The sequence below is a fragment of the Gasterosteus aculeatus genome, chromosome 9 (genome assembly GCF_964276395.1).
Source record: "Gasterosteus aculeatus chromosome 9, fGasAcu3.hap1.1, whole genome shotgun sequence".
NCBI classification, from domain to species: domain Eukaryota; kingdom Metazoa; phylum Chordata; class Actinopteri; order Perciformes; family Gasterosteidae; genus Gasterosteus; species Gasterosteus aculeatus.
In genome coordinates, this window is record NC_135696.1 from 16,279,681 (window position 1) to 16,307,545 (window position 27,865).

Genomic DNA, 27,865 nt, shown 5'->3' on the forward strand with positions numbered 1-27,865 from the left:
CTCTACTTTATGGAGAACCTTAAATCAAAAAGCCACAACGACTTGAAGCAGAGTCTTTTATTCAACATGTCGGCTTGACTTGGTTTTGCCACTTTCATAAATAAACTTCTTAATGTTGTCGTCGATCCAGTCACTGAAGGCGGAGACCCGAGTGAACACTGAGGGTTTCTTGTCTTTGATGCAGCCCTGAGGTCCGAAGCTGACGATGCCGTGCACCTCCCAGTTCATCTTCGTTCCAGCGCAGGCGAATGGTCCTCCGGAGTCACCCTGCGGGAGAGCAAAGACGTACTGCACTGCATTGGGGAACATTTGATTCTGGCAGCTCACTATAAATCCCCTCTGTGCTCGGACATCTGTCAAGGCCAATCTTTTACAAAAGGTTTTCTTCAGGGAGGCACGTGTCAGAGTCTTGTTTTGCACACCTCTGTTGCACTTTTAAATCCGTCGGTGCTATTCAGCGGCGTTTTTGTGCGTTTCTAATCTTCCCGTGTCCCTGCTTGCACGTTCGCTTATCATGGCAAACAAATAATGACTTTGTGTTCCTCTGTCCAATTACGTAGGAAAACCGGGCCGCCATTTGCCGTCAAGGCTGACTGATCACAAACAAAAACCGTCCACAGAGTGTTACATAACAGAAGGCCCACTCACGAGAGGCCAGAACACTTACATAATGTTTGAGACTTTTAACAAACATCCACAATCGTCGCATGCAAAAACACGCTAGAACACATTCTGAACGCGTCCTCTCACCTGGCAGGCTGACTTGAGCTCATCTGGGGACTCGTAACCAGCACAGATCATGGAGGGTCTGAGGGTGTCCCACCAGTAAGCGGGCTTACTGCAGGTCTCAAAGTCCACAACAGGAAGGGCCGCCTGGTTTAGCTTCTCAGACACTCTGGGGAACAGGTTGCCTGAGATGTAAGGGAAAAGTAAAAGAGTACGTCATTGGTGAAGAGACGAGCACCTTCGCGTTCAGTGCCGGCAATCAAGCCAAGGCCTCATAACGGATGGTTAAAACTTAACGCAACACCGCATGATCGCGTCTACCTTTCTCATCACCCCAGCCGGTGACAAAGCAGGGCGTCCCGGCGGGCATCACGGTCCCGGGTTTGGGCAGGCAGATGGGGCTGATCTCCCTCGTCATTTGGACGGGCTCGGCCAAATGCACCAGGGCTATGTCATTGGTGATGTCGGTGCGATCTTGCTCGTAGACAAACCCCTCGTGGCGGATGATGGAATCCACCTTAAGGCACTGCTCTGCCGAGGGAACGTCCATGGAGGAGTTCATGTGGTGCTTCCCCAAACACATGCGCCAGAAGGTGGGGTTATTCAGAGGGCTGGAAAGCAGGTGGGGGATTAATGGGAGGAATTAGAACTTTTACTTTTATTTTTTTTAAATGGCGTGTACGAGATGTTTTCTGTAGCTGCATCTTACAACATGAAACAGTGAGCAGCAGTTAGGATCCAATCTTTATGAATCAGAGAACCTCCACAACCGTGCATGTACGGTATCGGAAACAACGGTGAAGCCTGGGAAAGAGAAATGCACGTCAGTACAAATTAAAAGCTGCCGACTGTGAATTCTTAACTAGGCACTCAGAGGAACTGGAGTTGATATCACCTGCATGGAGACTTGCCAAGGCCACGAGTGCGGGATGGCCTGCTCCCCGTTGACCACCCTCACGGGTCTTGTGTTGGGTGTCACTGCCGGCTTTCCACAATCTGCTGGCCAGTCTGGGAAGAGAAAAAGAAAATACATTATTAGCAAATAATCCCGTAAACCTTCTACTCAATAAAAAGTTGCAGCCATATTTCTTAGGAGAAAATACATTTTTATTCAAAAAGATTTTTTCACTGAGCTCCATTTCGAAATGAGATCCCCATACACTCGTCAGAGAGAGTTTAGTGGCGGCACACTCACCGATAGGGATGCTGTCCCAGGTGCCATTAGGTGATGGAGGTAAAGTTGGGATAACACCGGCATCGGTGGTCCAGTAACCACGAAAACCTTTCTGTTGATTGGCACCGTTACTGAGGAAGCGAATGACGACTGGGCTGCTAAGGGGGGCGATGCTGGCTGGAGGAGCAAAGCCGCAGAATCGACCTGCGGAACAGACAAGAAATTTACTCTAACCTGCAAAGCAAATATCTGTTTTCTTTAAATCAGAACTAAATGCCCATGAGAACCATTAACACCAACCTATTGATGTCATGCTTTCACCGTGGAAGATCTCCACGTAGTCCACACAGTTTCCTAACACGTTTGAGGCCTGCAGCTCAAAGTGGGTAAAGGCTACATGGATACTTTTTGCTGAGGGAATGGTGATACGCCACGTGCACACAGACTGGGCGCTGTAGTCATTCGGCCAGTTGGGAGAAGTGATTTCACCCTGAGCACTGCTGAAGCTGCCTCCACAAGGACCTGTGTGTGTGTGTGAGAGGAGAAAAGGAGACATTAGTTTTGCCTTGAAGGCTGTTCCCTCAGTGTCTTGTTGGGTACCCTGTTCTCGTACTCTCCGTTGGGTCCACTGCCTTCCAGGCAGCAGAGAAACCCGTGTCCACCACCTTGTCGTTGGAGGAGAAGCTGATGTGAAGACGGTTTCCGTCACTCACCAGGTCCTGAGGGACTACATCGCTGCAGTGTGTGCCTGAAGGGAAATGAACAATGAAGACCCGTCTGATCGACTTCTTCAAGGAACCTCCATCGTAAGAGCTGGTCTCTATTTCATACCAGAAATGTACGGCATATGTGCATCTTTACGTTTAAAGCTGAGGCTGTTACATTTAATAAATGACAAACACTTATAAATTGCGTTGGAACATGAAGCAGAATCACTTTAAAAGTAGACAGGTATTGACCAACCTAGACTTCCTATTCTGTCTCTGAGGCTGACTTTATCGTTAAGGCACAACTGACTCGGCTCCAGGGAAAAATTGTGGAAATGGATGTGGACTAGTTTGCCGAGTGGCACCTGGATGTTCCACTGGCATCGGGCTTTGTTGTTGTAGCTGCCATGGTTATCCGTAGAGGACAAAGTGCCTTCTGTGCCAGACAGGTCCTTTGGTCCTCCACACCCAGATGCTATAAAGGGAATACAGAAGGTAAAAAAAAAAACAGCAAGAGATTGTGTCTCGATATCAAAGTTTGTGGGTCAGACCAGCTGCATTCGTACTGTGCTCATTGTAGATGTCTCTGCGGATGACATTTTGGATCCAGGGGAGGTAGGCAGAAGATCGAGTGAACACAGAGGGCTTCTTATTCATAACACATCCAATAGGACCGAAGCTCGTTATGCCATGAATCTCCCAAGAACCACCGGGGGTATCCTGACACACCAGAGGACCACCTGAATCTCCCTGTCAAAGTCACAAATCAACATACGGAGCACACACACATTTCTCTGTATAAAGTGAGACGTGTCCAACAAACGTCATCATCATTGTTGATCGGAATGGTGTAAAACCTTATTGATTAAAATCTATGAGTCTGGACTTGTTTTACCTGACAGACAGACTTGAGCTCATCAGGCAGGGTATAACCACAACAGATCATGGAGGTCTTGACTTGGAACCACCAGTAATCCATCCTTTTGCAGGTGTCATATGGCACAACAGGCAGGGCCACCTGGTTAAGGGCCTCTGCAACTTTTGCATTCATCGAATCACCTGAAGATCATAAAAAAAAACGTTTAGATTGTGAGAAAAAAGCATCAACTTCATCCTCCAAGGAGTGTCTCCTGAGGTGGTGGTGTATTTCGTCAATAAAATAAATGAATATATACATGCAATAGAATATATAGTTTAAACATTAAGTTGAATCAGCACCTGTCTCGTCTCCCCAGCCAGTTGCGTAGCACTTCTTGCCCCCGGGAAGAACTTCCTCCTCTGACGGAAGGCAGGCGTACGAGATCTCATTACTGGCCACCGACTCCCCATCCAACCTGACCAGTGCAATGTCAAACTCCACCGTGGGCACTGTGGGGTACTTGAAGCCCTCGTGGCGATAGATACCAGACACATTGAAGCAGTGTTCGGTCGGCTCTGTGTAGGTCAGGTTGTGTTTGCCGAGGCACATGCGCCAACGCGGCAGCTCATCGGCGTAGCTGGGTAGGAAATCAGCAGGTGAATCAGTTATGATGGTTCCCAGTAAACGCAGGCCACATATCGCTGTCCCTGCACCATTGCACGCTGAGATTTACAAAAAAACATATACAGAACATTCCGAGGTCTCTGTTTCAAATAAAAACATTTGCATTGGTTGTGTATGAGGAGGATGAGATAGAACATTTACTTTATGAAGCAGTGAGCTGCAGTGAGTACCCAGTTCTTATGAATCAGGGTACCACCACAGGTGTGGAGAAACGTGGGCTCTGGACGACTGGCCGGCCAGACCTGAAACAAAGGCACACCAACGAGAAGAGAGGAAGTCGTTGAACATTGTTTCATCGTCAAAGAACTAATTAACTGCTGTGTTAGAGAACACGTGAGAGGACAATACTTGCCGTACCGGAATTCGCCCTTCTCTAATCACTGATACTGTGAGCTGTAAAACTCTGATGTAATTAAGCTTCATGTGAAATTCCCACACTTATTAGTGGAAGTCTCTCACCTGCATGGACACTTGCCAGGGCCAGGAGTGAGGCTTAGCTGCCTCTCCATTCACAATGCGGGACGCAACCACAGGAGGAACGGTGGGTTTACCGCATGTACTCGGCCAGTCTAGGAAATAAGAAAAAAAAGGAGAGCATTGTCGCATTGTCGTTTGTGAATAAATGAATTTGTTTGTGAATAAACAGAGCTTGAATATACAGTGTCTGCAACTAACAGATAAGCCCTCGTGTCACTCACACTTTTACTCTCATTTATATTTCTTAAATAATTGTTCAAGCTGGCCTGGTTGACACTAGCATTTATGGGCCTGATTAGCCTGCTGTTATGTATTCATTCAGTGTCACTTTGTGCAAATATAATACCCTTCATCTGCTGCAGAAAAACAAGTAAACTGAATCTCTAAAACAGCGGCAGCTATCTGTAAAACTGTATTTCAACAATTGGTTTGGCAGACGCCTAGGCATCACCTTTTTACTACACAGCTGGACGTAGCGAGGGGAGATGAGGTTAAGAAGAAGAGGTGAGGATGGAAGGAGGGTATAAAGTGGAGGTGAGGATGGAAGGAGGTTAAGAAGAACAGGTGAGGATGGAAGGAGGGAGGTGAGGATGGAATAAGGCATGAAGCTGATGACTGTGCAGCTTATTAAGAGCTGCTTGGATACTGAATGTTGATCATTGTGACCAGTGGAACATTCTGCTCTGCAGACTTAAATACCTAAGTGGTCAAATCTGAGGCTAAATTAAATGAAATGTAGTATTTGTAAAAAGAATCACTTGGTCATTCAGTATGCTGCAGAGATGTGAAATTTGGTAATATGTTCTGCTGAAACTTACTATTACTTTTAACGTTTATTAGCATGATGCTTGTTTTTCTATGACAATATTTATTTAGCCCTTAACAATTAAGAGAAATGATCATATCTTAAAATGGCCTTAACATCTTCTAACTTATTTAGCTATTTAAACTATGAACTATATATGTGCTAAACAGCTTAAACAGTGACAGCTTATCAAGCTTTTAGACACAAATAAAGCTGGCTGCTGTGTCTAGAATGAGATTGACGAGTCAAAAACACTGAGAATTAGGCGTTAAATCTCTGAGGGCTCATCACAATGAACTGTAAACGTACTTTTAACGATGTAATGTAATGCAGATGTAGCAAACTGTAAGAAGCTCAAACAGATACTTCACCTATGGGGATGCTTTCCCAGGGGTTGGCCGGAGCAGGTGGCTCAGTGGGAGCAGGTAAACTGGGGTTTGTTGTCCAGTAGGCTCTGAAGCCTTTGGACTCAGTAAACAGGTCACTATGGAAACGAACCACCAGCCTGCTGCCTTTTGATTGGATGGTACCAGGCAGCTTAGTCCCACAAAATGGACCTGAAATGTATTATAATTTGAGAACTTTGGTAAAGTGATCACGAGTGTAAATAGATGAACAGTTTTATTCAAATTAATTTGTTAAAATGAATTCATTGCTGGGCCTTGATTTTTCAATATAATTATTATGAGAGATTAAAACAAACTTACCGTGCGTTTGAAGCAGCGCGTTAGTCAAACCACTGAGCTCGTACACCATCATATTATCGAAGCACTTGGAGGTCATGAGATCTTTGGCCTCGAGGTCAAAGTGGGTGAACGTGAGTGTGATCTTTTTGCCGAAGGGCAAAGCGATGTTCCACATGCACTCGGCGTTAGCTTTGTAGTTCATAGGCCAGTTCTGGGACTTAATAACCCCCGTTTCCTCTTTGGAAGAAATGCCACAGCCCTGAATTTCTGAAAGAGGAAGAGGGAGGGAGTGCATGATGATACGATCGTAATCAGATAAGTGTAGACAAGCTCCAGCATCCGCCTGTGAAAAAAGAGAGTCCTTAGGATTAAGTCTTATCAGAACAATATGCGATCCTATCTTCTTTTCAAGTAGAGTTTTCTCTGTTAGATTAATGCCCGTTTTATTAATTTAGTTGTGGTGGAAAGTAACTAACTTCTCATCTTCTCAGTATGTTGGATTCGCCTGCCTCCTGCTGGGAGTTTGCCGATCGCAACGAACTTCAACGGCCCCTGAGTGCCAAGCATGCGGCCCGGGGTAGATAAAGGTCTCCAGACCCAGCCAATCAAATATGTGTATTCTGATAAACCGGGGCAAGCGACCGAGTAGTTGGAGAGTAATACATGAGATAGATAGAAGTCATCTCACATGATGTGCTCTAAAAAGATGCATTTGGTCAGCAGACCACGGCCTTTGATCAAGAAGGGAGTGACTCTGTAAAAAAAAGGATATTTTTCTTACAATGAACTTTCTTCCCCTCTGCACAATATGCGTGCCTGATAATCTGATGAAGATAAAGGCATTTTTATCTTACTTTGTATACTTAAAACTGTACTCTGACCAGTGTTATTTGCTGAGTTCACACTGCAATTACTTGTTGTATAGATACGCGACAGAGTGAGATGTTTAACGGCTACTTACGACACGTTAGGTGTGTTCCCGTGCATGTGCGTACCTGCGATGTCCTCAGCATACACGGCTTCCCACCTCGCGGAGAATCCTCGGTCTGTGAGTCGACCGTCGGACTGGAAGGTGACAGATATTGTGTCACCAGCACCGACCACCACCGGGGGCAGCAAGTTGCCACAGTGTGTCCCTTGAGGATGAGGAAGAGAGGAGGGACGGGGGGGTAAAAGACGGAGGTGCATGGAGAGAGAGAGTCAGTCAGGAATAAGGTGGGTGGTTCAATGACAAATGTTACTGCAAAGCGTTATTGTGAGTGAGTAAGCGTGAGGCCGTGCACGGTGGGTGTGGTAGCGGGTGATGGATGGGGATGCTGGAACACTGACAAATGAAGGTGACTTTACTTTCTATCAGTTACTTGACACAATGTCGGATGAAAAAACGCTGCTCCTACAAAGCGTCTCTGAGAAAACAGAGACAGCAACAAGGCACTGGAACAATGTTGTCCAATCCTTACAGATCTGTGGAAGTCAGTTACTCCACAAAGAACTGCCCACTTTTTGTACATTTCTTTGAAATAAGTCAAAAAAAGCCTAAAATCTACTATTTCACTGAAAAGCCTTAGTCATCTAAAGGGGAGCAGCCTTAGATAGCACAAACTGGTCATGTTATTATATGCTATTAAAATATAAGATGCTGTTTATTTTTGCAGCCAATGTAAACTACCGGTCGCACATGATCAAATAAGTTTCTGCTGTGTTAATTTCAATTGTAAAATGAATATTGTTTTGGTTCATCTCCCCGCCTACTCTATGTGAGTGCTTGTACCGCAGCGCTTTAGTCCTTGAGAACTCAGCTAACAGATAAAGCTGTATCAGCCTCAGTGCAGCCTCTGCAGCGAGTAATGAGCAGAGGTCATTTGTAGTTTGCTGGGCTCTTTGCAGACAAGATCCTAATCAAGTGTTTTACAGCAGGGGGACAGATATTGAGCCGCCCTGCAGCACCGCAGCTGTTAGTCTTGCAAGGTGCAACAAGGATATCTTGTGAGCGGAGGCATTATAACTGCTCGTTGTTGGGTTGCTGGTTTGCTTTGCTCAGCTTGGTTTCTAATTTTGTAAAAATTCAAAACAAAAAAAGAGATTACAACCATCACTCTCCTCCCATTCAGATTTCACAAGGCACAGCTGTGTCCGAACAAGGAAATATATATCAGAGATGCATTTGGGAGTCAAAACAGTGTAAAGGCACAACAACATGCTGTAAAACATCAGAAATCAAATTGCTGTAATTAATGTTAAAGAGTAAACAATCATGTCACGGCTCACCTAACGTGCTGTAACCATCTGAGATGACCAGTTTGTCCCCCTTGCATTGTCCCGGCTCTCCTGTGATGGCCATTTCAGTGATCTGCAGTTTGACCAGGAATCCTTTGGGCACAGATATCATCCAGGAGCTGTTCAGATGAGCAGGATAGGGATTTGGGAAACCCACGGACTGGATCACTCCTTTACGGCCGTGAAGGATGACTGGACCACCACCTGCTGCCCAATAACAGACAACAAACACTTTGTTGGTGTAGTATATTTAAAATGAAAAGACAACAGAGACATGCTGAGAAGGTTTTTGTGTCATGAAAATGTCATTGAATCACGAGTAAATATTGATGGTTCATTTTAAATACACAGGACGGGAAAGTCAAAGGGTAAAGTTTGTAGCGAACGCTCACCGGAAGTTGTGGGGGGAGGTGTTTGCGTGGTGGAGGGTCTGGGTGTGGTGGGTCGGGGGGTCGGGGTTGTAACAACAGGTGGAAGGCTGGACTTGGTAAAAGTGGCTATGAATCCTTTAGAGGCCAAACTGTTGTCCGATTTGAAGCGGACCACCATTGTGTTGCTACTGGACTCCACTGGCTTTGGCATCTTCCCTCCACAGAATTTACCTGTTGTTAAAAATAAAGAACAGTAACACTCAATCAATCAATTTATCATACCATGTATGCTTTAAAGGTTTATGCAGACACACATTCATTAAGTTTAAAATAGACTCCAGAACCATTTAACAACTTCTCAAACTTTTAATTGAGCTCATATCTTATTCAGGGGCCCGCACAGTTCACATTGCTAATGTTGAACAAAGGCCCCGGTCTGTTCTGAAATTCTAACCCTTTGCCTTATAATTGCTCACCCAGCTTTGACATTGTCTGTGCTAATGTGTTAAAACGTTGTGGTATATTTTAAACCCCTATAAATCTCATCCATGCACAGCAAAAAAATGTCACCTTTTCCTTTTCTAATCCCCACTGCGTACTGGGATCATGCAGAACATCGTGCTTACTGAATGAAGAGGAGCCGGCCTTGTCGCCATCGTAGACCTCAACAAAATCTCCGCAGACCTCAGGCACCAGGTCAAAGAAAGTAAATGTGAGTCGAACCTTCTCGCCTTCGGGCACCGTGATTTTCCACTGATGCAACATAGAGATAAAGTGAAAACGGACAAATTAAATAATGCATCGTTACATTTCCTGAAATAACTTTCCACTTTCCTTGTGGTTGTCACATGAGCAGCATTTTGGAACCACGTCACTGATAATAGATGACTGGTTCTGCCAGATTTTTCTGGCAGAACCAGAAAGTCATGATACACCAATTGTCAACCGGACGACTCGTCCACATCCCAGCCTGACATGCAAATCCAGGCATTAAAATGGACTCTGATTTATTCAGATGCATTCATCACAAATCAAACCCACATCTCAGGTTGAATGTGATGTGATTCATAGCTAATGGATTTGCGAAATGCTATATATAATATTAACAGTATATTGTAAGGCATATACTTCACAATTCAAGCTTCTACAAAAAGGAATGCAATCATCTGTTTCTTTCTCTAAACTATGATACCTGTTGGTTATCTCAAGTCAATGTTCTTTAAGAAAGGTTTAATCTTAATTTTAACGTAAGTAAACTGAAAGGAACATGCCACCAGTTTGAAATTTGATTGACTTATCTTTCAATTGAAAAGAGAGTAACCGTGAAATAAAGAATCGGTTAATTCCTGCAATGTTAGCGGAATTGCAGATAAACAGTAACATTTACAATAATAAAATAAATAAAAACTATGACTCGCAGAGTCAAAGGATTATTCTCTTTGGATTTTTAATATTTCAACTTAAGAAAATAAATATTCCTGGTCATTCATATTGAGATTTACATATTTATTTCTCTGCAGAGTGAGAAGCACTACAACCTCACACCCTCTGGTTAAGGTCAGCAGTGTTTCCTTCGACATAAAAACAAGTAACTGTACCCGAGTGGCTGTCACACTTGCTTTTGTATGGGTCTCCTCGTGCATGTGTGTACCTGGTATAGCGCCCCACTCAGGTAGTTCTTCTCCGGGGAGCCGGGGGTCATCAGAGTCCCCTGGTCACCTTGGAGAAAGCCACCAGCTCCGGCTATTTCTGGCAGCAGGGACGAAGGGCACTTCAGCTCCACAAACACATCAAGGAAAAACCGCAATACACATTGACTCCCCCAACCCATCGTCCTACGCCCTCCATCATTCCCTTCTCCTGCTTCTCTCTTGGTCCAGCACCATGACATTTACTTGGCCAATCATGTGCTATAAGACAAACAGCCGACATTATGTCAGAGCCAAAGGACAATTTTCCTGCTGAAAAGGATTTATCTTCTTACCTGGTGCGAGCTTCGGATCCACAGCTTTGTATTGAGCCTTGAAACCTTGGTCCGTTTTTCTGTCATTGGTGTCAAAGTACACCTTCAGGTGGTTGGTAAGTGACACCAGCGGCTTGGGTTTGGTGTAGCCGCAGTATTTACCTGAAAATGTCCCAGAAAGCATGTTGTGAGAGACATGCGTAGCTCATTCATCTAAGTTTGCATTTTCAAAATAAAATTCCTGCCCTGAGACCTGATTAGCCACTCCTTCTTTCTTTGTTTTAGAGTTAGACTTGTAACAAGAGGTTTGTACCAATGGTTCCCAGAGAGTCTCTCAGGGTGATGAAGTCTGACATGCAGAGCTGGGTGTCCTCCAACGCAAACTCCTCGAACCACAGATGGATCACCTGCAGCAGAAAAATGAAAAGGTTGCTCTCAGGGAAGAAGAGATGCTCTGTAAAATACAAGTGCATGCACGCTGTGCACATAAATCAGAGTAATGGCCAGCTCCTTCTTTGTATGAATATGTGCACATGCAGGTGTGCACCTCCTATTTATGCATGCTTAGCATGAAGTAACAAACCAGACCCCGGGCACAAACACCAAGGTGAAATAAATAGTACACAGTGCAACGTTCAATGATTGGGGTTTGGAAGAGCACTGATGCTGATCTATGTCACCTTGTCGGGGTCCACACTGATGTCCCAGGTACAGCTTTTTCCATTGTCGTAGCTGCTGGGGTAGTTAAAGCTAGTGAAGGTGCCCGACTCTCCGGTCAGCTGCTGCGGACCACCGCACCCAGAATCTGGGCCTGCAAACGTGTGACAGAGAAGGATGCTTGTTACTGTCATATGTATTCGTTAAATATACAAACGTAAAGTCTATTTTACAGTAAAAAAGCGCTCCTGCTCGGAATGTACTGCCGCTGAGGGTGATGATAATTATTTATTTTAGGTATTTGGTTGCGAAGGTATCGCAGAGCTAGAAATGATTGCTTGATGGAGAGGCAAGAGGAAATTAGTGATCACTGTAGTAGTTATGATTAATCTTCTGGGGTTGATGAAAATGTCATTGCAATCCATTGCATTAATTGCAGAGATATTTCAGTCAGGAACCAGATAGCGGTACTGTCTTGGTTAAAAGACTGTCTGTGTTAATATATTGCACAGCTCTGTGTTTATTTAGGAGGCACTGAAACCTCTGAGAATGTTATTCAGTTTTCTTCTTGCATGACGTTAACCATTACAACCGTGTCATATAATGGTCTTCAACTCAGCCTTTAGCAGCATTGACATTGAATAGAACATGTAACACTCAACACTCACACACTCACCTGCATAAGTGGAAGAGGTCGGTTTGTCAGTGAAGTAGACGACCACGAGGCCGATGCAGGCAAGGGTCATGGCCACGAAGAGGAATATCAGAGCCTTTTCCAGGGTGCTCGTACTGGCGGACCGGCGGCGACTGTTCTCCTCGTCCATTTTCCTGACAAACTGCGCCTCGTCTGGCAATTCAGCAGCTTATAGCTGACATTATCTGGACTCTGACAGCGGAGATGAACCTTGAGCCCCTTTAGACGTGGCCTTGCGGCGTGCCAGCCGGAGTGTTGGCTAGATGTGGGGCGTCATAACTCAGGCTGGTTTCTAAACAGCAAGTTAATAAGTATTGATAGGGTTGGTGACCCAATCAATAGATGGAGACGGGATATCTTTCACGGAAACGGAACGTGATTAGTTCACAAATGCCCAGATATATGTCACAACAGTTCTTTAAAAAGGTATGAACAGTTGGTCGGTGAGTTATGCAACATCCCAGTATCTCAACTCGCATCTCAAGTGTGTCTTTTATTCTTGCTGCTCACCACAGTTGAGCAATGAAAGAAAGTAAATTCATTATCTTAAAAAATGATGGAAGGGTTTTATTTGTGGCTCTTTCATGACAACAACACTCGGCATCGAATGCGTGTATAGATTTTAATCAGAAAAAGGCTTTGACCAGAGATGCTGCCGAACATGGATACACCAACTTTATGTCCTTTTATAATATTTTGGGGAATTGTTAAGTTTAATGAACTGGGATCTGAAAGCCGACTGAAGCAAAGGCTTTGAAAGAAGTATAGCGTGTAAATGGTCCTCGTCAGTGGAGTTCTGCATCATTCTGTTTAGACTTTCACATATGGAAATAGATGTGACAGAAAGTGTAATAATAATATCAACAAGGAGTCTACATCATAACTCTAATGCTTATCCAAAGTATTCCTTTCACAGATGAGCTCAATGGTTCATTTCTCTGCCCAAATCTTTTTAGTGTTTCAGACAATGCTGAGTAACGCAGGCTTTGTTTCAACAAAAGCAGCACAATCCGAGTTATTACGTTTCCCCCGATTTTATCATACTCACTATGAATTTAAAATCGGAAGAGTTTCCCCTTTAAGAATTAATTTCCCCCCAAAGATAAAGACTTCCTTTATAAATTGTCTGTGTAACAAAAGGCAGTGAAACCAAAGCTGCTTATCGGAGCATTGAAATGCCGAAGGTGATGGAAGAAATCCTTCTTTGGGCAGTTTGATGTTATTGAAGACATGACACCAACAGAGTATTGAAATATGTGTAATTATGTCTCTCTATCTTCTTGCTTCACCAGGGGGCCGATATGATTTAAGTGCACATAAATCCGCCATAATGAAGCAGTCTCAGATGCAGCCGGCGAAGGTGACCGTTAGTCGATGTGTGTGTGTGTTTTCTTTCTCTCTTTTTTTGTGCCTCTTGTGCAAATGTATCCTCGGCTATGAATGTCAGAAGCGCTGGGAGCTGAATAATAAGCAATCAACGAGGAGCTCTACATATTTGGATACATGTCCAAAAACGGGGGAGAGGTCGGGAAGGACAGGAAGACCGAGGGGAAGGACAAAAGCGTCAATGTTTGTAGGAAACAAAAGCTGGAATTGTTTGACAAAGAAACTCACTCTCAAAGCCAAACGCTGCACTACAAACAAATGTAGGCCACATAATCCGCTGGGAGCGGAGCGGCTATCAGGAGCACGAGCCTCATTCCAGCATCCTCATGCAATAGAGGGATGAATAAGGCGAGAGAGACCATTTTACAGGAAGCGTTCTGCAGAGTGGAAACCAACAGACGGTTTAATCACCTCCCTGTTCCTGGCTTCATGATGACAGCGTTGTCAAAGACGGAGAGAAAGGTCTGGGACACAGAGGAGTGCAGGTTTGGAGGGAAAGCTGGGAGTGAAAAGTAGCCCAGAAATGGATCCCATCAGCCAGCTGTTAGTTCTCCAGAGAGGTTTTGAAGCCGTGGTTATGCAAAATGAAACACTAAGATCATGAGCCACCCATAATTACCCGCCGCAATCGCAAATTAAGATCTATAAAATGTTAATTAACGCTCAGTTCCCAGTTTAAAAAACAAAACGAAAACTTCCGATGCCACAAATTATCGGCTAGAGGATGGATGTTATCCCGGATGAAAAGGGAAATAGCTTCTGTCCAAGCGTTGTAGCATTCGCAGGGTTCCTCTAAGGGTCTCCACGTGTGCTGTAGGGGCTTATGTGTGCATGGGGCTAACTGGGTCACTTGGAAGCCGATCTCAAACACCCGTAGTGGGACAGGAACTTATCTGTGAGACTTCAATTAAGAAATGTTGCAGCTGCCCTGAATTTCCCCCCAGAATCCCAGGATGCCGTCACTGATTTGGTGAGTGTTTGAAATGTTGCAGTGACCTTCAAGTAGGACTTAGTCAGGGCAAGATAGGGTCTCATTAAATATCTCTTTGTTATAATCAACCACCCAACGGCCCATAAACATATCCTCTAACAAACTAGAGAGGTCCATGCAGATTATTTCACGACAATAAAATGTTGGGGACTGAGACTGAGACTGAGGGCCACAGAGTAGAGAATTAAGGATAATAGCAATAATTTGACATTTTGATACTTCTCATCTAATTCTCCACAAGAAAGTAAACAAGCATATTGTCATAAATTTGAAGCTATTTCTTAAAACCTAAAGCTAAACATTGAATTATCGCCCTGCTGTTGTCGGCCTTCTCAGCATTTCATTCTATTAGACATTTCTGTGAAATGATCATAATTATTAGCACAATTCTTGGGTCTGGTTTGGCAGGTTAAAACCTAGTTCAATTTAGGTGTGATACTGATTCAAATCAGGCCAATAACTCTCACTCGGGCAAGCTGGAGTTCACGAATCACAGCTCGATAGCAATCTCACGCTACACAACTGTAAAATCTAAAAGGACGCTCTTTGTCAACTCGTCTTTGAAATGCCGCCACGATACGCAAAAACGAGTTGTTTTGTGAGATCACAGAGATCGATGACCACCAACTTCAGCATAGTTCATCCTTGAGTCCAGGTGGAAGATTTTAGTGAAATGTGAAGAAATTAACTCCTGGTGTTCCTGGGATATTTTGCCTGTGTGACAACGGAGCGAGCCAGCCGTCCACAATGGGTCAAATGGATGACAAAACCATGTCTCGCGTATGTGCCTTGGATCAGCATTGGATGCTGGATATTTCTTGCATATGAAGGCAGTTGCTGGGACATTTGTTCATTAAACTACCTACAGAGGGCCTGGTGTCACAGCCAGTGAGGCGAATACTGAAAGCCAGTTGAACCGTGTCTTCCGCCGGCTGTAGCGACGGGTGGCATCTGCACGTCTACGTGCCTGTGAAACCCTTCTCCGCTGCCCCGCGGCCGGATCGGATCTACACTTCCAAATGGGAACCAGCGAGTGTGGGGTTATTAAAGATTGAGACGGTAGCTAATTAAAGCCACGGGGGACTGAATGAGAATGTGCAAAACGCAGAGGGACAGAGGCCCGTGTGTAAAAGGAAGGAACCGACCCTCGGCTTGAACCGGAAGAGGAGGGAGACGTTAAAGCTGCCCGATGGTGAATTCGTTTGAAATGATTCCGCAGATCAGTGATGTCAGTTTGGCACCCTTCCATCAGCTCTCGAGGACAAGTCCTGAATTTAATAAGGGGAGGAGGGGAGGGAGGGGGGGGGGGGGGGGGGGGGGGAATGTCGAGGAGGTCGCCGCTGCTTCCAGAAACATTGGTGTTCTTACACTAATCCGAGCCGGTAGGAAGGGAGATTTCAGCACAACTTTCCAGCGTCGTCCTCTGATCCTTGTGGATTAAAGGAATGAAGATTAGGCCCTTCAATTTGCTTCGCTCTTTAGAAGGTCCTGACAGACTACGAGACCCCAGATGCCAACAGGAAGTGACATGCTCGTTATCACAATATCAGCAGTCACATGAAATTGGGGTTTCAGCGGTCAGGACAGTAGATTCGAACTGACAGGAAATATTCCACTGAGTATAAAGCGTGTCGTGTCATTACTCAGAACAATGAATGCTGGAAACTCCATGACAGGAACATTATAAAGGCCCTAAAATTGAACAGGAAGCTTTATTTAAATAATTTTATTTACCTATCTTTAACTTGATTTACAGTCTTAGTATCTGAATATCGCTCTTACAACTGAATACGTTTTTCATTAGCTGCTAATATTCCTGCATAATAATAAAGTCTGTTATGGTTCCCTCAGCACTCCAAAGATAATGTATCCTGTTTAGTGCCGATAACTCTGCCGTGCTTACTCCAAATGATCTGCTGAGAATCTTTGATTCCACAAGTCCAGAACATGTCTTATTAAGCTTGAGTGAAGCTGCTTGACACAAATTTATCCAATACACTCTACAACCTTCTGCCCCTTTACTCTCGGCCGCGGTCTGTCACTCTCTTTTCTCTCCTTTTGCGTTGATGCTGCTCACACATCCTCTGACGAGTTTACTTGGTTAAGAAACATAAAACGGACGCCATCTTTTTAAAAAAAGAAAGTATTTTTAAGTTTGCTTAATCCCTAATGTGCTGAACCTTCCGTGAAACGAATAAGCTTCAAAAGTTCTCGGTCAGAAATGAAGAATATGTAAGGCTCAACTTAGTTTTTTGTGGTTTTAATTGAAAACCGAAGAAGAGTTTCAACAGCGCATGTATTATTTTTTTCCACAATGTTATTCACTCACTAAAAACAAATGCGCACAAAAAGAAAAACACAGCAATCTTATAAATATAGGGCCCCAAAAAACACCTCAAAAACATAACAAATGCACCAAATGCAATAAGATGTCGGGTTAACATATTTGCACAAAAACAGTAGGTGTTGCGTCGAACTCATGATCAGTGCCTTTGACTCTGAAGTTCTGGACTTCAGTTTTGGTTCGATCAACTGTACCATTGTAACTAATAAACATGCGTTTCACTATTATTGCCTCTGTGGAAGTTGTCTCTCCATCTACTTCTGGAAAACAATTCTCGGGTTGTTTATTTCATATTTCTATTTCCTACCTTCGTTGATCACAAACACCACGAGTACTCTTTATGCTACAAAGTTCCAGTACACCGACTTCGACCGCCGTCGTGCTCGCGCTTGGCATTGCAACCATGACGACTGAGAGGTCGCCGATTTTGTCCCCCCCGGGGGAAAAGGTCGGAGTTTGACACCGGCCCCGTCTGTGCTGTGCTAGTCGAGGACGGAGGAGGGAGGGGGACGCACGCAGCAGTTGGGCCGCCTGACGTTTTGCAGCATTGACCTGAAGATGTTCTGCCGCCTCCGCTTGCTCTTCGCGCCTTCGGGTGCCGGCGAGTCGACGGCAGAAACCGACTTGAATGAAGTCTGGGAAACCAGCTTCCTCTCTTGCTCCTTGATTTTGCACTGCAAGTGGCTCTGAATGGCAAAACCAAGGGACTCCGGATCCACCGAAGCCCCGTAGACCTCCCAAGTCATCCCCTGCTCGTCCCAGACGACATCGTGGATGTCCATTTCTTTTTTATCCTCTTTTTTCTTGCCCTCAGGCTCTATCTTCTGTTTGCCTGACTTTGCCGCCTTCTTCTGGGCTTTACCTCCACCTTTAGCCTTTTGTTTAGGACTTTCAGCTTTGTTCTTTGCTGGACCTGGCTTTGAGGTGTTCTTTGTTGTTGTTGTTGTTGTTGGTAGGGCCTGACTGGGCTTGGTAGCAGCCTGTGGCGGCGCAGCATTGTGACTGTCAGCAGATCTGGCCTTGGGAGCACCGGCGGTCTCTGGGACTCCTGATCCCAGAGGAGGAGCTTCGGCAATGGCTGCTTTTGCTGCCGGTTTCTGAACCCCTGTTTTACTCTGCGAGTTACCCGTCTCCCCTCCTTCCATCTGGTGGCTGTGTTCAATGTTGATCTGATAAACCGGCTGAGTGTTGCAGAGAGCCGACCCGGGGTCTTTAGGCTTTGCTCCGAGCCCTTTGTCCTGCTGCTGGGACAAAGTCTCTGAGTGCAAAACCACGCCGGCATTTTGGTTGGGGCACATTTCTGCCTCAACAGTGAGCCTCTCCGACCTTGGATCAGCACCGGCGGGTAGAGAGCTCACATCCGCCTGATGAAGCCCCACGCCACCGTCAGCCTGGTACACTACAACCAGGCTCTGCGCGGCCTCCCTTGGGTCTGCACCGCCACTCAGCCTGCGAGGCGCAGCGGAGGGCAGCAGACTGGGGCTGGTGGCCACGGCCTTGCTGCACGTGTTTGCCACCGCCTGCACCTCCATATCTCGACACTGCTTGAGCCGCGCAGGTGACGGGGACGCCGTCATCGTCGAAGCCTCTCTGTACAGCTTGTCGCGCTGCCGCGCTTCGATTACAGATGTGTCGGTCTCGCTGGCATCCTCAGCCCCCCGGCCGCCTGCGGGCGTAGTCTGAGTAGGACTAGCGGAGGAGTCCGTCTTGGAGGTCACTGGCTGGTGTTTATCTGAGGAGACGTGTGGTGTCTTTAACGGCGGTGAATCCTTCTGCGGACGCGATGGACCTGAAGACGTATTTGTAAATCCATCCTCTGCATCTTTGCTCTCAGATAAAGGTGCGCCGGATCCAGGAGGAGCTGCGGGACGTCCCGTGCTTTGTTCAGATGTGGCTTCCTCCTGCAGACTCACAGAGGTTCGCGGGCGGCCGCGTACATGATCAGGCCCTTGAGATTTTGCCGGTACAGCGGCGTCCTCACCTTCGAGGGCCAACGCGCTCCCTCTGCTATCGCGTTGCGGTTCGGGTAGCGCGTGCTTTAACTCGCAAGCGTGGTTGAGATTTGTTTTATCGGGAGCAACTAATTTATTACCGTCCTCTCGTGCTGTGGCTGAGGGCGTCAGCTTTGCGCTCTTCTCCTCGGCTGCGTTTGGCCCTTTTATTCTGCAGTCATTGGTCTGCAGGTTGACCTTTGGCGCTGTAAGAGCAGGCACTACGGTATCCTTTCCATCAGGCGCACTTAGCGTTTTCATATTAGCATTCGAATCCTTCTGGTCGCCTTCCGTCTCACCCAGTCCTGGACCTGTTGGACACAGGTCTCGCATCTGTTGGTCTCTACCCGTCAGCAGCTCGGACTTTGCCTGGTTTCCATTAGCTGCTGCTGGTTTGTCTGTCACAGTGCAGCGGACTGGTTCTCCTCCCTTGGACGCTGTGTTTTCAGTGTGTGTGGTGGTGTTAGTCGAAGGAGCAGCCAGAGGTGAGTTGTCTTGTTCGTGTTGAGGAGATGTGAAGGTGGGTTTTGGACAAACCTGAGAGAGTTGGAGGTTGGGCTCTTTCGCCCAGTTGGCATTAGGCTCCTTATTGCCCAACGTGTCCACCGCGGCCATGTGGGGCGCCATCTGGACTGACACGGTCCTTTTTGGGTTAGTTCCCATGTCGGATTTACAGTTTCAGTCCTTAAAGATGGTCGTAATCCAAAGATTAATCCAGATGTGCAATATCTGTTACTTTGCGTGATTTCCTAAGGGAGGAAAATAGAAATAAATGTAGTTTATATTTTAATTTCTTTACTTTTCCTAGACCTCTTGACAAAAGTTTATAAACATTATTTCTGGTTCCAAAATTTGTAATTTATGTGGTAGCGTAATTAAAAAAATACCCAGTCTCATCCATAGATAATATGTAGCAGGGTAAGCAGTAAAAGATCACCCCCCCCTCCTTTTTAAAGGCCAACCATGTGATATTCCATTTAAATGTTCACATTTGTGTTATATTATTTACAAGACACATTTCTTAAAAGGAATACTGCAAAAGTGCCAAACAGTGTTGCCTGAAAACATCTATCTTGGAGTCGACCCATGTGTTTCACTTACGGCTCCACAAATGTCTTCATCGCAGACCAATTCTTCAAGTAATAAGATGTTAAGCATCTGACATGACGTAGTCAGACAAATTATTTGCACTGTGATCGAATGTTTATCATTCAAAAAACAGCCACAGCTTCCTCCGAAGAAGAAGAAGAAGAAGAAGAAGAAGAGGAGGAGGAATCGCCAATCGCCAACGGATAATTCACTGCTACATGGGACCAAGTTGGCCATTTCTATTTCAGTGATGATCATCCATTCAGTGTAACGTGCAGGTCATCACAATGATTAAACGCAGCTTCCTCATTATTTCCCCATTTTAAAACAGATCAGGGTCACATAAGAATAATATCAAATAACAATCGTTCTCTTACCGCTGTCGGTTTTAAACGGTCGTTAAAAACAGAATCCTGTTGTGGGTCACAGACCGGTGTAGCCGGTTTGTTTGTGTGCTGTCTCTCTCACACACACACACACACACACACACACACACACACACACACACACACACACACACCACGCATCTGCGTGTCTGTTGTCAAAGTGCAAATATTGATGGAAAGCATATCCTGCCTGCAACAGTTAGGAAATGACAGTGCGTGCAGCATCGATGCTTTGAAGTGATGCACGCGACCTGCGCGGGCCAATTAGGATGTGTGCCATGCAGGCTGCTGTAGCCCACATTCTGCAGCCCTGCCCCAACATCACTGAGGCCACTGGTGTTTGCAGTCTGGACGTGACCTTGCGGGCAAATACTACCATCTGACACAAAGGAAGCCGCGGTACAGTGAGGAAGAGGAGGGGGGGGGGGGGCGGCTTACCTTGAGAGGCGGTGTATGTCCCGTTCGTTTGGGGCGTCCGTGTCAGTGAGAGGAGGCTAAACACTAACAAAAAAAAATAAAAAATGAGTATGGAAAACCAACTCTACGTCCGTGACAGTAAGCCCCGCCTTCCACAAGAAAACGCCTTTTTTTCAGGAGGTATCGATCCTGCAGTGCGAAGCGCGCACACACACACACAAAGCCCCGCTGACTGAGCGCGCGATGAGTCACCGCGGTCCGACCGACGGAGGCTGCCTGCGAGCGCGCTACCGGGCTCGCGTCACCTCATGCTTGGAAAGTGGACCTTCCACAAAATGGACCTCTCGGGATGTGCGTGTGTGTGTGTGTGTGTGTGTGTGTGTGTGTGTGAGAGAGAGAGATTGAAACTGGTCTAGTGGTGCAGGACAGTAAACCGGATGAATGGATGAATGGTGGGGGGAAGCGGGGGAAAGGGGCTGTGTGTGTGTGTGTGTGTGTGTGTGTGTGTGTGTGTGTGTGTGTGTGTGTGTGTGTGTGTGTGTGTGTGTGTGTGTGTGTGTGTGTGCTGCATCAGCCGCAGGCATCCACAGGAGGGTCACATGCACTTGAAATTGATTACTTTTACATCCCAGCAGTAAATGCAGTCGATTAAATATCAAGTGCACATTTCGAGTGGGGATTTAGACCTTAGCTTGTGTGGTTTGTACAGTATGAGGTTGGGGGGGGGGGGGGGGGGGATACAGACATTTGCGGATACAGACATTTTACTGTTTTTTGGAGGTCTCTTTTGCATAAAGACATCTCTAGAAGGTAAAACATGCAGCTTTTTCAGTTGAGCTGACTTTTACGGGATATTTCATCCAGATGTATGGAACTTTACCTTTGTGGACGCTCTAAAAAGGGACAAAAGGGTTGTGAAACATATGATCAAAACAAACAAACACACCCATTAAAAGTTTAAATAAATACTTCCCATTAGAGCTATTAACCATCAACAGATACTTTCAAATATTTCATCTGCAGAGGAATAGTTCAAACTGGAGAGTGGCATATCTAGAGCACACTGTATGATTATCCTTTGCAAGGCGACCGTGGTTTCAAGCCGTTCCAGCAGACAACATGCAAATTAGAAAACAATGTTCCCTTCACACTGGTGAGAGCAGTCACTCAGCGCGTTTGGTCGAAACGTCCCCGACAAGAGAAAATCAACAGCCAGAGTAGTTTCTCTGCAAGCAGCCAATGTATGTTTTTTCTTGACTGTCTTGAGTAACATCGTCGAGTTCATTTTTTGAATGTTTTCCTTCAGATCCAGAGGCCCTGTTTCTCGTTGCAGCCATAACAGCTCCCCCCCCCAAAAAAACGTTTGCTGCCATTCTCTACCCGTACACCACATGCTCTCAGTCTTTTCCACCTGCTCCAGTCACATGACTCCCCCGTCCACCTGTTCACCTGTTTCCACTTTCCCTTATCGGGTCTGCAGTAACTGGCTCATTGACACTTTCTTGTCTTATCATCTAAACTGCTTTGTTGCTGCTTGATGTTTGCTTTCAAGACTCTGTCCTCCTTTGACCTTTTATCTGCCTGATTCATAATGATTCCCGACTGGCCTCTTGGTTTTGAACCTTTGCCTGTTGACTCAGTGAGCTTCACTATCTCCATTGAGTGATTACATCCATGTGCTGTTTCCTGTGTGCTAATTTGTCTGCATTTCATCCTTTTCTCTTAAAAATAATAATTCTATGCCAACCCTGGCTACCCGGATGACACTCCCCATTGTGTGAACAAGTGAGACAACATTCAAAGTCTCGTTTGGTTTAGTTACACATTTACACTTACCTAATTGGTGCATAAAAAATAACTTGTGTCACTGTCATGTGTCATGTCTGTCAGTGCTGTTAAAACTAATTTAATACCAAGATTACAAGCTCCATTTGAAATGCGGTGTTTGTAGACCTGCATATTAGGCTGGAGGGACTAATATAAGTCTAAAACTATTTATATATGTTAACTAATTATATCTGTACAGAGTAATGGAGACTTACAGCTAAATAATTTGTTCATGTTAACACACACTTAAGACGTGGATCTGGCCTCATCTTCTTGTAGATTTGGGAAAGGCAAATTATTGACTAACATCTTAGCTTAGCTTAACCAACCTTATCGAAAGAATAATTTCAACTAAAACACACTCCGTTTCTGTTTGTCTGTAATGCACACTGACTCATAGTCAGTCAGTTGGTTAACACGGTGCAGACAGTACTAAGAGTTAACCGGTAGATGGCACTGCCGCGGCGTTGAAAGGCACTAATGTGCTGTGTTCAAAGACGTCACATCGATTGGGGTGAAAAAAATAATTGAATTGCCACTGGGTGTTATATTTTGCAGAAAATTGCAAAATATTTACTCTTGAAATGACAAGGATGTATATCTGGTGTTATAATTTAGGGGCGTGAATTTTATCGCAAAAATCTTCAATTTCCCAGAGCGTGTTTGCACTCACGTGAGACGGCGGTGTGTCTGGTCGGTACCTGAACATACCACAGCCAGACTGTTGTCAAGAGAAACGGTGCAAACCATAATTATCATATCGTACGGAGGGTAGCTTGTAAGGGACAACACGTTTGGATAAATATTCATCAAGAGGAAGGTACGACTGCCCGGTCTAAAATACCGTTAAATACACAAATGCTCTCGACGCGACCATGTTTAGGTTGGCATAGCTCGCGTTAGCATACTGTTAACATCACACTACCTGTTGTCTAGCAGTTCGCGTTAGCAGTTAGCGCTAACTGTCATCCGTAAATTTCGATGATAGTTAGCGCAGCTGGATTATTACAAGCAGTGGCAATCGGCTATCAGTTTGTTCGTATGTTGAAAGGCCGTCGGGTTAAGCGCCAACAAACTCGCCTAATGTTTGTAGCCCATCCCAAAGCGAATGCTCACGTTGTTTCTGAAGTTAGCATTTGCTAACGCTAGTTCCCTCGATGCTATTTTTGGGGGTTTTCTTCAAGTTGAGTGAGCCAGCTGCCGCCTGCTGTTCCCACACTAAAATGATCCCGTATTATAGTTGGTGAAATTGTGGCGTTCCATCTGATGGTCAATGTATAAACTGTGCCCTACATTCTCTCTACTAACGTTAATCTGGACTGTTGTCATCGTCAGCGCGTCATAGTGTTTCAATTCCAGCCATGATGACGACGTCATGGCGACAGTATTTACTCAAACATTAGAACATTACTGTGAAATTGTTTTAATGTAACGTTAGTTTATTTATTTAGATTGGACATATACCTTACATTATATACCTTACTTTTTTGTTTGTTACTGCATTCAAATTACCATAAATTACTTCATACTCAATATACGACCAACTTGTTAAATGTTTTTTTTTTAATTTTATTGCATAATAAATTGAAGAATTTGGGGTTTTGAAATGTTTGGACAAAATAAAAAAAACACCCGATGGAATTCCCTTGCCTTCCAGGAACTATTTTTGTTATGAGACCACATTACTCAATTCATGTATACATGTTATGTATTAGCCGACAAACCAACAATGGAAATAATTGTTGTATCCTTAATGGCTCCAGCTTGACCAGCTTCAAAATGAAACTTGTCAATATCAGCCCGAGACAGAAGGCCGTACGTTGCTGATGGGCTGAGTTGAATTTGTCTGCTGGGACTCAAAGTGGCCGATTGGTTTGCTCTTCATGTTGTAGAAGATGTTTGGGTATATCTGGACGTACCTCTACACATCCGTCCTAAGATACTGGCTGAAGTGGTTCATCCGTCAGGCAACAGGGAAATGTGAACTACAGAGAATATGTTCCGGATACAAAGCCGGGGCGACGAGGACAACAAAAGCAGGTGAATTAGATGATACACAATCTGCTTATCTGATTCTCTGGTTTCCTATTTAGTGTATATATATATATATATATATATATATATATATATATATATATTAATTTCTGCCTTTTGTGCCCTGCTATAGAATATTCTCTGAGGTCATCAAAGAACAGGGTAAGAAAACTGTTGATATTTTAGTAGGTTGCAGGTTATGAGTGTGGTTTTGTTTCTGAGTGTGACTGTGTGAAGTAAAGGAAACCTCTTAATATCTGTTAGGCTGTGAATGTTTTAACACCAATAAAGACATTTCTTGTTAGCTCAATCAATCCTTATCTAAAGTATTGTCCCATCAACCTGTCAAAAAAAGGGCTTTGTCATCGTTCTTTAAAAGGTATAGAATATATAGCAGCAATCTTTAGTCTGGTATCTCGTTGTATCATAAACCCTCTGTCACTACCCCCTCCTCTCTTGTGCTTTCCTTCTCTGTAGGTTTTAAGAGGAGCTTTGGAGACCAACAAGGATCATTTAGAGCATTGTGTCGATCAAATCACAAAAGTGAAGAATGTCAAACCCCAGAAAGATCCACTGTAAGGATGTTTATCTGGGAGTGGGGTCGTTTTTCAGCAGCAAAATTCATTTTATTTCAGAAAGTGTCCTTTACGTAAAATGTTGTACTCAGTGTTTTTTTAAATGTCTCTACCTTTTTAGCTTCAAGGAAAGCCTTCACACGTGTCTGCTACAAATAACAGGAAACAGCAGTCTGTATATATCTGTGGAAGACTTGAGAAAGGAAGTCTTCAACCCTGAAAACCAAGAACACGAGGCCATGCTGTTGAAGGTGAGAGTTTCTGCTTCTCCATCCTGTTGATCATCTTTTTAGCTGCTTGGTTACTGTTCCACACAATAAGTAGTAGTACATATGTCCCAAGTATACATGTGTCTGGATCAGTGCAAGTGGATTTTTGTGATTTGTAATAGGCTTAATGCCACAAAGTAACAACTACAGTGGTTAAGAGTTCAGGACGAGATGCATTGATTTTCTGATGAGACAACGCTGTGCAGAAGATATCGGACCTATAACACTGTGCAGTGGGAAATACAACGTGTAACCATTAACGGTTTTTACTCTCAGCTGTGGGATCTGTTGATGCCAGCCGTCAAACTGGACGCGAGGATAACCAAACAGTGGGGAGACATTGGGTTCCAAGGAGATGACCCCAAGACGGACTTCAGAGGAATGGGAATGCTGGGCTTAATCAACCTTGTGTGAGTCCTCAATCAATAACAATCATGCATTTATTAACTATGTTCTTATAAGATGCAGATGATATCACAACTGACCGTTAAGACCAGCTCTCCTCTCTATACTACCAACATCTATTTTATGTAGGGTTGAACTTTTGACTTGTTTTCCTTCCTGTGTGTGTATGAGGCTGACAATCCACAGCCAGCAGAGTTTGATACTTTGATTGCAGCAACAGTTGTTACATACATTCTTATTAACGCATGCAAAGTAAAGATGTGTATCCAAACGCATTTTTGCAACATTGTTGGGATGATTTGCACTCCCGTATTTAGAAACACACACCTCCGCAAAGCTGCATTGTCAAACCTAAAGGCACTTATACAGTGAGGCTTTGCCGACCTCGGTTAATGATTCATCTGTGGAGTCATGCGTGTGTGTTTCCCCCCTCGCTTTCTAGCAGCCTATGTTGCATAACATACTTCTCTACCGAATAAAAGCTGTGGCAGAATATTCAGAGAGAAGTAGATCATCCTCTTGAGTCTCCACAAAGGAAGAAACTAACCGCGTAGTTATCAAACTAATCTAATTCATATTACACAAGGCAGGTATCGCTATGACGATATGAAAACACGGAGGATTCTATGGGCTGCAATGTTTTGACGTTCAGTGAACAATCAGGCTTTTGTCATTTGAGTCTCCTGTAACATTGTTGAATTTGTGATGAATCCAAATTGATGCAGATATTCCTTTTTTTGTTTATCTACGCATTTTACTGCCATGTCACAACTTTATGCTTTCACCACCGACGGGTGGGTCAGAGATACAGGTGTGTTATGTAAAACCAGCCGTTAGGGTTATTGTGCAAGTAAAACATTACCGGTGAGCCGAGGTCTCATTTGTGAATTAAACCTCAAAGCACATGAAGAAAAGCGTATGACTGTTTGAACAATGACTCTACTGACATGCTGTTGTTTCAGTTTCTTTAGTGAAAACTACACAGAGGAGGCTCGTCAGGTCTTGTCTCATGCAAACCATCCTAAACTAGGGTAAGATTCATTCAGAGATGCGTATGTGGCATGTTTTCACTGATCTTCCTATACATTCACTTCCTATGTTCAATCACTTCTGGTATTGCACTTCAAGCTAATTAAGCATTCTTCATATTTCAGTTATTCGTATGCCATCGTTGGGATCAATTTGACGGAGATGGCCTACAGCCTCCTGAAGAGCGGTGCTTTGAAACCACATTTCTACAACACCGTACCGGACACACCTGAGCTCCGACACTTCCATCAGCTATACTGTGAGTGGATTCCATCAGACCGGGTTTCCGGTTCTGTTAAAACTAAGTAAAAAGTCAAATGTTGGTTACTGCTTTTCACAACAATTTCTCTAAAATGTGGATTTCTTCTATTTCCAGGTTATCTGGCATATGAATTTGATAAATTCTGGGTGGCAGAAGAACCTGAAAGCATCATGCTGTTCAATCAGTACAGAGAGAAATTCCATACCATAGTCAAGACACAGCTACAGGACCCCGATGTTTCCCTCACAATGACTGTCTGTTCTAACAACTGACATTATTCACAAATATTCCCTCACAAAGTCTTTGTTTTGGTATTCAGATGCGATGCTGAACATTAAAAAACGGGGAGATCTGATTGAAGTGTTTTAGTGATCGACAAATTCAAACACATTAATCCTCATATTTGTTATTGTGGACCATTTATTCAACCTGTGTTCATCTTTTTATTGGAAGAATAAAGGGGTTTTAAATAAAGCACAAATCTACGCTCTGTAATTCAAAGATGACCTTTGCAGTGTTTATTAACCTTTTTGTGAAGGAGGGAGAGCTGCTGCAGACGACTGCAGACATGACCGTTGTGTCTTTTGTGGGTGTCTCAGTGAGCATGCAGCCGATTTGTTGCAGTTAAAAGAATGTTCCTGAAAAAGGGCAATTAACTTGCATATTTTTGGCTGTTTTGTTTCTATTTATTTAATAAAGACACATCTGTTCTCACACTTGTTCTACCTTTTTTAATATTGATATTTTTGTAACATGAATTTTAATATCTGCCTTGATGGC

The 27,865-nt window shown here is 44.4% G+C and overlaps 3 protein-coding genes across 4 annotated transcripts; 1 reads left to right on the forward strand and 2 right to left on the reverse strand.

The window, feature by feature from the left end:
* Positions 1–42: 42 nt before the first annotated feature.
* On the reverse strand, positions 43–12,304 carry LOC120825644 (ovochymase-2). Of its 2 annotated transcripts, none has more exons than XM_040187371.2 (25): positions 12,063–12,304; positions 11,410–11,540; positions 11,043–11,136; positions 10,751–10,891; positions 10,418–10,515; positions 9,393–9,519; positions 8,788–8,997; positions 8,387–8,599; positions 7,114–7,254; positions 6,140–6,385; positions 5,804–5,989; positions 4,610–4,719; positions 4,292–4,392; positions 3,826–4,103; positions 3,503–3,666; positions 3,174–3,357; positions 2,864–3,082; positions 2,514–2,648; positions 2,201–2,422; positions 1,922–2,104; positions 1,622–1,734; positions 1,436–1,530; positions 1,048–1,337; positions 751–911; positions 43–267 (listed from the first exon to the last, which is right to left on the reverse strand). In XM_040187371.2, the coding sequence occupies exons 1-25, from the start codon at positions 12,208–12,210 to the stop codon at positions 58–60; spliced, it is 4,200 nt and encodes a 1,399-aa protein (XP_040043305.2). In that variant the 5' UTR covers positions 12,211–12,304; the 3' UTR covers positions 43–57. The 2 variants fall into 2 exon arrangements, with proteins under 2 accessions (XP_040043305.2, XP_040043304.2); XM_040187370.2 differs by having other exon boundaries at positions 8,387–8,602.
* Positions 12,305–16,701: 4,397 nt separating this feature from the next.
* Positions 16,702–21,071, reverse strand: gprin3b (GPRIN family member 3b). Its single transcript, XM_040187372.2, has 2 exons — positions 20,706–21,071; positions 16,702–19,541 (listed from the first exon to the last, which is right to left on the reverse strand). Exon 2 carries the CDS (start codon positions 19,453–19,455, stop codon positions 17,284–17,286), a length of 2,172 nt encoding a protein of 723 aa, XP_040043306.2. The 5' UTR covers positions 19,456–19,541; positions 20,706–21,071; the 3' UTR covers positions 16,702–17,283.
* A 1,942-nt stretch (positions 21,072–23,013) lies between these two features.
* elmod2 (ELMO/CED-12 domain containing 2) lies at positions 23,014–27,801 on the forward strand. Its single transcript, XM_040186234.2, has 9 exons — positions 23,014–23,331; positions 24,404–24,551; positions 24,679–24,707; positions 25,023–25,120; positions 25,242–25,371; positions 25,666–25,799; positions 26,757–26,825; positions 26,949–27,082; positions 27,200–27,801. Exons 2-9 carry the CDS (start codon positions 24,407–24,409, stop codon positions 27,355–27,357), a joined length of 897 nt encoding a protein of 298 aa, XP_040042168.1. The 5' UTR covers positions 23,014–23,331; positions 24,404–24,406; the 3' UTR covers positions 27,358–27,801.
* The last annotated feature ends 64 nt before the right edge of the window (positions 27,802–27,865 follow it).